General features: G+C 37.5%; 2 protein-coding genes across 2 annotated transcripts in view; both read right to left on the reverse strand.

Annotated features, from left to right (window-relative positions):
* Window positions 1–1,518, reverse strand: part of LOC106875227 (probable acyl-CoA dehydrogenase 6) — a 34,934-nt gene extending 33,416 nt beyond the window's left edge. The window contains exon 1 of the mRNA XM_052968728.1: window positions 1,269–1,518. Within this exon, the coding sequence (XP_052824688.1) occupies window positions 1,269–1,439 (171 nt within the window). The 5' untranslated portion in view covers window positions 1,440–1,518. The remainder of the gene's footprint in view (window positions 1–1,268) is intronic.
* A 6,426-nt stretch (window positions 1,519–7,944) lies between these two features.
* The window catches only part of LOC106877669 (NADH dehydrogenase [ubiquinone] 1 alpha subcomplex subunit 8), an 8,692-nt gene continuing 7,608 nt past the window's right edge, over window positions 7,945–9,028 (reverse strand). The window contains exon 3 of the mRNA XM_014926618.2: window positions 7,945–8,300. Coding sequence (XP_014782104.1) covers window positions 8,096–8,300 — 205 coding nt within the window. The 3' untranslated portion in view covers window positions 7,945–8,095. The remainder of the gene's footprint in view (window positions 8,301–9,028) is intronic.

A 9,028-nucleotide genomic window follows, 5' to 3' on the forward strand; every position in this document is an offset into this window, starting at 1 on the left:
ATATTAAATTTGTGTTTTCTACTCACGACTAGCTAGCGCGGACGCGCGAACTTTCGAGTAATAGATAGATAGAGAGAGACAGACAGACAGACAGCTCGCTCAGGCCAGTCATGGTATTAGCTGTCAGTAGCCAAAGAATCGACAGGCCAGCAACAGACAGACAGACAGACAGATACTTCACTAGTAGTGAGCACTTTCACTTCTGACAGCTAATAGCATGATAGTGCCAAATTTTTTATCTGTTCTATAACACAAAATATACAAGTATACGAAGTTTGAAAGTGTTTCGGTACCAAAAGCACTACATAAAACATAAATGAAAAGTGTTGCCCGGCAAATCAGAAAGATCCACTCACTTTACTTGGGGAGATGACCGAACCTATTTCATCACAAAACCTTCCTGACCCAGCACAATATGTGCACCAATTACGGACATCTATGTCGCATTTTCACCTGCAGGCCCGAGTTTCACAAAAATCACAATTATTTACCGAGACAGTTTTCACAAAGTAACACAACGGCGTGCTCGTTTCTGCCAGCTCTCCGCCTTAGCAAGCTTCTTACCACACATCCATACCTGCACCTAGCCACGTCTGCGCCTATAATTTTTGTTTTTCTTCTGTTGAGTTGATTTATCAATTAGATTACAGATACACAGTCCTTTATCCGGGAATCTAAAATCCGAACTTTTTGGTATAAATACGGTGGTCAGCAGAGGGACAGACAAGAAGACAGGCCTAGGAGGCAGAGACAAGAACGGTCTACGACACAGACAGGGAGGTTTAAGCAGACCGCAGAGACCAAGAGATATGATCGAACGAAGTTCCACGGTAGACTACTGTCTTAAACACACACACACACACATATCCATTCCTGACATTATCACTTCCAGAGATGTACCCTGTTTCTATTTCTAGCAACTCGTAGCAGTTGTCAACATATGCATGTAGTGAAGAATTGTGTGTACCAACGACAAATTAAGTCCAGTGAATAAATTATTTTAACTATGAATCGATGTCATTCATTTGTTTACATCAAAGGCATCCACATTCCCATCGCATCTGTTCATGTGATTCACATTTAACCACTACATGCAGTTAGCTGTCCCCAGTACAAGCACACTTACAGATCTGGGGCAGAGGCAAGGGGTGCTCGAAACAACCCAGTCTCAATCGATTCTGTAATGTGGATTCGATAAGATTTACTAAGTACGTGATAGAGTAAACAGGAGATAACAACAAACACACCCGCAAAAATAAACAACTTACCTTGTTTAAAGAATCTCGGATTTGTTTATGTTCGTCCGTATAAAATTCCATGGCGGCCAGAGAAGATTGTCTCCGGATAAATGCCCTACTATTAAACAGCCGAGAAACAGAAAAGGCAAGACCCTTTCTTTCACTTCTTAACAAAGCTTTTTGAACTAAGTTCAAAAACATTTTGATTTCCAACTCACAATTACACTATTACATTACATGCAAAGTGAACTTTGTAACGTTTATTATAAAAGTCGGAACGCCGAAAGAAAACTATTCCGTCTATGCAAAAATTTATATAAATGTGTGTTTGAATGTGGCAGATGTTATACAATAAAATTGATATTTATATAATTTATATACAGAAAATTAAAGTCATTGATATTTTTTTTTTCTACACGAAAAATTAAAACAACATTGTCAACCAATGTTTAATTTATTCGGAACGAAATAATATCTGAACTTGTCAGACTTTATAAACACGCACACTCATGAATGCGTGCGTGTTTTTAAATACACTCACATTGTGTGTGTGTGTGCGTGCGTGTGCGTGTGTGTGCGCGTGCGTGTGTGTATGTGAGGGAGAGAGAGAGTTTGTGTGTGTTTACATATTAAGGACATTATATAAGCATTCAAAAATATACTAGAATTGTTAACTGCAAATAAGCATTTATTAATTGGCCAAACCAACTAGATCCAATTGGAGTCAACATTTTTGCCTGTGACCTGGTTGCTCACACAGTTCCATTGCAAGGGCTAAATACATCTAACCTGCTGTAATTGTTTTAGATTCAATGCACAATCTCTGATCAAATCAGGTTATAACATCTCTAAAATATATGTGGTGTTGCGGGGGGGGGGACCTCTCTTGGCTCTACCTGAAATTCGAAACTGAATCTGTAAATTCTCCCAAGACCTTTTGTTCTGTCGGCGATATCTTGATTTTTAATCTTTTCTATGCCATGAAAAATTTAAATAGATAAAGATTGACCTCCATTAATTTCACCTGATTCACATTTAACCACTCCATGCAGGGTGTTCAAAAAGTCTCTCCGCAGTGAATTTCTTTCATCCTGTGGAAATCAGCCTAGGAACTGCTCACACGGCAGTAAAAAAGTTGAAAATGAAGGACGACACTTTCAACACCTCTTATAAAGTTTTTTAAAGTCTTGTAAAGTCAAATATATTCTTTTGTAGTCTTATACCATCTTATAAATATTTATTTTGTAATTTAAAAAATACTTACTGCGAAGAGACTTTTGGAATACCCTATATATATAATTATGTGTTTGTGTGTGTGCGTATTGGAGCAGTATCGAGTGTAATCGGCCGAAACAGCAGCGACGATCTGGAACTCGACTGACGATAAAAAGCACCAGATGACCCTCCCTGTTTTTCCTGTCCTTTTTTGTATCGCCTAACTGTCCGGATGTTTTGTTGTCGCCTGTTACGTTCTTGTTCCATTTTTGTTTTTTTCTTATACATATACGTATAGCAGCGTACGTACACTTTTGGTCTCCTGTATGTAAGCATATATATGTAGTGGACCTTGCATGCATGAAGTGGATTCGATCCACTATAGCCAAATTTAAATCAACACTGCAACAAAACTTTTCCCACGGTGGAACAATAGCTTTTTCTCTGACAGCAGTTTAATATTTTCCAGATGCCTTTAGCTAGACCGAAACAATGTCTTCACCACTTGACCCTTTCTAACCTCTTCTACATCACCAAAATCTAGAGTAGAGATAACAAGACCACCAGCTAAATCCATTGTTCTCAATAATATATCTATCCTTCTGGATTGTTATAAAAGCAAGGAAATCCCAAGAAAAATTTAGTTTAGTCACCAGTCGGTGACGACTCAACAGTCTAGTCACCAGTCAGTGACGACTCAACAGTCTAGTCACCAGTCGGTGACGACTCAACAGTCTAGTCACCAGTCGGTGACGACTCAACTAGTTTAGTCACCAGTAGGTGACAACTCAACTAGTTTCGTGAACGTACATCTAGAGTCATGGTCACAAGCAGGCAGTCACTAAAAGACAAACGACCAGAGAGAGAAAGAAGTTTACAACCAGCCAACTATGAGACACAACGTCCCTCAACTCTATAACTATCACTAGCTCGCATCCTTTGCTCGGTAACATTACCCTATCTTTACCTATATATACTACTATGAGAAAGTGTACATACATATACAGGCCAAAATCAACTTTCTTTACCCTGCATGCTTTACGAACTGTGTTGTACTATTGCACTAACCTACCCGTCGTGGTATGGCATTTATTAAAGTAACGGTAAATAAATATTTCTTTACAACTTCGATCACTGTTCATCGTTCATCTTATAACCTGTTACAATCGGTAACTACACAAAATTATCATCGCTACAAATTAACATCATATCATTACATATATATATATCTAAATTCTGTACGGCTCTTTTACACCCATGCAATTACGACAAAGAACACGCTTATTGATTATATATATGAAGATAATGATGGACATGTGTTTCTACCTAAATAGGAGTTATCAGCTAACAATTTTCGTACTCTGTCTCTAGCAACCAAGAAACATTGACATATACAAAAAGTGTGGCACAGACCCTGAAGCATTTTGTGAGGTGAACAGATCACACATTAAGAAAACCATCACCCTGCATAACTTGTCAGGCTCTGATGTAGAACCCACAACGGATGTAGAAGAGTGGGTGCCCTAAAAATAGCTATGAGCTTGATACTGAAAAGGAGCTGAAAGTGCAAGAATCCAACTAAAGAGAAGCAGAAATGGCAGCCTAAAGTTGAGAGCAGCAAGGGAAAATTTACTGATGGCCTATGTTCCACTGGGATTGAAGGGTTTAAAAAGCTATAACTAAACCAAGCTTAGATCACTTTATGTCCACTCAGAGGAACCGTATTAGTCTCTGCATGATACTTTCTGATCTTCTGGAAGTGTATTTATTTTTCTCAGGATGTATTTATCTGTTTCTGTTTATATATCACCTCTAATATTTTAAGTCAATGAGCTGGCAGGTTTGTTTGCACACCGGGAAAAATGCTTAGCCATATTTCGTTTGACACTACATTCTGTGTTCAAATTACGCCAAGGCTGACTTTGCCCTTCTTCACTTTCGGGGCCGATAAAATAAGTACCAGTAGAGCACTGGGGGGTCGATGTAATTGACTTACTCCTGCCCCAAAAATTGTTGGTCTTGTGCCAAAATTTGAAACCAATATTTTAACTACTGTTTATAAGTTTGTTGTTTATAGTATTTGATACTTCATTAGTTTTTATATTAAGACAGGTGTTTTTTTTTTCTCTTTTTTATCGGTGAATCAATGAGGGACTGTACTTGTGATAGAGAAGTTCAGTGGTTGCAATAGAAAGACTCATTGACTGTGATATAAAATGTACTATGACTGTAATGTATGCAGTTCAGCGGTTATGATATACAGGCTGGTGACTGTTATGATACCAGTGGCTGTGTTACGTGGACACAGTGTTTACAGTATGGAAGCATAGAAGATTACAAGATAGAAGCATAAAGTAAGAGTTGTTCTAAAGATCCCCTTCAGTCATGAATGACCATGGGATTGCACATAGAAAGTTACCTTCTGCGGCACAAATAGAACCAAAGGATTTTCTGGAAGACCAGCAGTTGCCCATGCATACCAACCTTCCCTCTGCATGCCACTGATATTACTCAAAGGAAATGCAAAGACTGATACAGCTTGGCACCAGTGATATCGCAACTCATTTCTACAGGTGAGTGAAGTGGTGCAACGTGAAATAAAGTGTCTTGCTCAGGAACACAACACACAATCCAGTCCTGGAATCGAACTCACTACCACATGATTGTGAGCCTTACGCTCTAACCTGTGAGCCATAATGGTACATATTTATAACTTGGGGAACTGAACACCTGTTAATATTTAAAAAAAACAGCATTGGTTATACAGTACCAATAGGCAGCTAGCTATTCGACAAGACCATCAGCCATTTCTTTGATTCGGCTCTACACAAGATTGTATTTTTGTAAGGGAAATATATTGTCAAATGATTAATTATCAATAAATTATTGGTTTTTATTTAAACGTCCGTGAAAGAAGGACAGGAAGATTCAAGCAGAATAAAAACTATGAGAGAGAGAGGGGGGAAGAGAGAGACCCTAGAAATCTCAAAACTATATTGGAAATCTACACTGGAAATTTCAAAAGTATGTTGGGAGGTTAAAATTTAGATCGATTGTCTTTTTTTACCTGTTTCTTTCTGTGAAGGGAGGTTACTCTGTATTACACTCACAATTTAGTTACGGGAGAGAACTCTGTATGTTTATATTCTGTATTTGACAATTTAAGAGGCGCAGTACATATAAGTATCCCACTTTTGGGAGGCCCTTTCTTAAACTTCCACTTGCCTGACTCTTTTTCTCGAGACGCTAAGTTACGTTGCATGAAGGCACGAACAGAGACAGACATACATACGAACTTCCATATAGTTTCTGTCAACTAAATTCCACATGTAGGTAATGGCCCAATGTTTTTCATTGATGGATTAAGTAGTGACCATGGAGATGAATAGGAGGCGAACAAATTGCTAGTGTTAATAATATGAAGATGGTTTAAAACTTGTCTAACAGGCAGAATCGTCGGATGAAGACAGTAGGGTGTTTTGAGGGAGATTTGGCTGCTATTTCTACCAGGTCTAGCTACCATGTAGAGGTCTCCCTCATAGGCTCATACATATATACATAAAATCGAAATAAAACCCTTAAAGTAACAGTCATCAAATACAAATGAACGAGAAACTGTAACTGAAACTAAAGATTAAGATTATTAACCCCAAAATTTTATGCGTTTTAATAGCAATCAAGTTTTTTCTCTTTTTTGCGTAGCTTTTCATGTCAGCTGTAAAGGTGAAGAGGGTTAACTTGGACAGTGTTAAGTAGTGGAGATGTTTGGTGCTTCTATGTGGTCGTTACTTTTGACTGTTTCTTCTCAATAAGGATAGTTGATTGATAACGAATCGTAACACAATGTATATACAACTTCAAGTGGAATTGTACGTCATAAAAGAGACAACATAGCGACGGTTTTGGCTGACTGTCATCCAGTACTCCTCTTGTTGCCAGTGAAATGGTATGTGCCGGCTGTCTCAGCAACTGGTTGATTTTAATGATGGAACAAACAGGAGAAGAGGATTACAAAAATAGCGATTGTCACCTTGAAACTAACTATTTTGAAACTCATTTTAGATTACGGAATGCCCCACTCTCTCATGTATCTGTGTTAAAATTTCAGCGCGATCGGATAAACAATACTCAAGTTATAAGTACACAGACAGACAGACAGACAGACAGAACGGATTTTATATAAGATATGGGCTTCTTTCAGTTTCTGTCTACCAAATCCACTCACAAGGCTTTGGTTGGCTCGATGCAATAGTAGAAGACACTTGCCCCAGGTGCTATGCAGTGGGACTGAACCCAGAATCATGTGGTTAGGAAGCAAGATTGTTACCCCACAAGAATAAAAGAACACAGGTGGAGTTCAAAATTCACAACTGTTTTGGCAGCATTTTATTGATGTATTCTCAGCATAGCAAAAACTTGCCATTGTCAGGTAGATTTTAAATATGTAAACAATTAAGAAAGAAACAGGTGACCAGTTCACCAATGACCATGTTGAACTTCTTTTTTAGGTGCCAGAATATAAGAAAGCATTGCAAGCGAACAGTTTCTTAATTCCTTTAACTCCATGTGGAGCATCATGTCTCAACAAGAAATCTCCAGCTGTCTTGATCTTCGGCAAAAATTGCAATTGTCCCCTAATGTAGCCACCTGGCAGTGCTTCCATTTCTGTGGAACTTCTCCACATTGTTTGCGGTCCACTATATTTGTTTCTCCCTTGGAGTGCCCGTCAGAAGGCTTGGCTTGTAATATTGGAAACAGGCCTCTGTAACGCGTGTCCCAGCCAACCCTATTTCCTCCTCTCTACCTGGTTTTTGATAGATTACTAGTTCATCTGTTCCTACAAGGCTTTTTTTGTGAGTCTATCTTGCCATCTCACCCATAGGAAATTCCAGAAATATCTCTTCATAAACGTTTGGATCTTGTGGAGCACTTTTGTAACTTGCCATGCTTCACAAGATTCAAAGAAAGTGAGAAGTAACAACTGATAAAAGATTATTAGTTGCACTAAATGTAAAAAGTTCTGTTGTTGTAGAGTTCCAGGTCAAACCTGATCAAAAGTAGTATTCCAGCCATGACCGTCATGTCTCTTGTTTCCAATAAAGTTTTGTATCAAATTAAGACAGTTAGATGTGACTTGAGAGGAAGTTAGTTTCTATTTCTAGCAAGAAGAGTAACTATGTAAAGGTTCTATTGTTGGCTCTTTTTCTACAATATAAGAGTCACAGTTGAGTAAAGCCAGAATCTATTTCATTTAGATACAAATAGTAAATTCCTGGTGTTGAATTGTTTACATCCCCTTAACTTAGCAGTTCAGCAAAAGAGACCAATAGAATAAGTATCAAGCTTATAAAAAAATAAGTACTGGGGTTGATTTATTCAACTAAAAATGCATGGCTGCAATCTAATGACTGAAACAAGTAAAAGATAAAAGATATTAAATGATGAAAAGCATAAAAAATAATGACAAAACATAACAATATAACAAAGAAAATAAAATATGGAAATGTTTGTTTATTGTAGCTGAAGAAATACAAAGTTTTAAAGCCTGACAGACAGACTAAAAAATCTGCTTCTAAAAGTACAACCTTGGTATATTCTGATTTCCAAAGTAACAAGTTTAAATATCTAGTGATTGGCCAGGGTTAATCTAAAATTCTGTTAGGTAGAGGTGCAGTGTCAGTGTTTGGTGGTTCAGGAATTTTCTCTGGTAACTTGTGTGGTGGCAGCTGAAACCTCGGACGCTGTGTGTCATGCAGGCGAATTTTAGAGAAGTAACCAACATAAGGGCGTTCAATTCCCAGTTTCTCTTTGACGCATTCATCAAACACATTCTGTGTCTTGCGACAGCTGGAGAAGATCAAAGAACATTTTGGTAAATTAAACAAGAATATCTCATTTCATGACAGTTTTAGAACTGGAAAATAGTATATGCCAACTAAATATACATTTTATCTTATGTTGTTCTATCTAAAATCCATATATATATATATGTGTGTGTGTGTATTTTAATAATACTATAGATGTTTGTTTGTACTTGAAATATCTCAGAAATATTATATTTCATCTTAATTTTTTGGCACATTTTTCATACTTACCTTCAGCAGTGCAGTACAAATTTTTGTGACATTAGGACCCCTATTCATTAATGAAAATGAGTAAACACAATTTTTGTTTGTTATTTCTTGACGGAAAAAAAATATGGCTTTCATGATGTCAACACACATATAATGAATTTCATGGAGTGTCAATGAACACAAACACACGTCTGCTATCTGTGACATATACACACACATAGTCTTCCAAGTTTTTCCAAGTTATTTTGCATACTTTCAACAAATGTGACATTGAAATCACGCGTAAATAGCTCCTTTCCCTAGAAAAGGAAAGATTTGGCTGCTATTTCTAGCACGCCCTGCTACCATGTAATAACTACTTGCGATAAAGGACCCAAAACACCTGTTACGTGGTAGTAGGGCATGCAAGAAATAGCAGCAAAATCTTTCCTTTTCCAGGGAAAGGAGCTATTTACACGTGATTTCAAAGTCACATTTGTTGAAAGCATGCAAAATAACTTG

The sequence above is a fragment of the Octopus bimaculoides genome, chromosome 6, assembly GCF_001194135.2.
Source record: "Octopus bimaculoides isolate UCB-OBI-ISO-001 chromosome 6, ASM119413v2, whole genome shotgun sequence".
In the NCBI taxonomy this organism is placed as follows: Eukaryota; Metazoa; Mollusca; class Cephalopoda; order Octopoda; family Octopodidae; genus Octopus; species Octopus bimaculoides.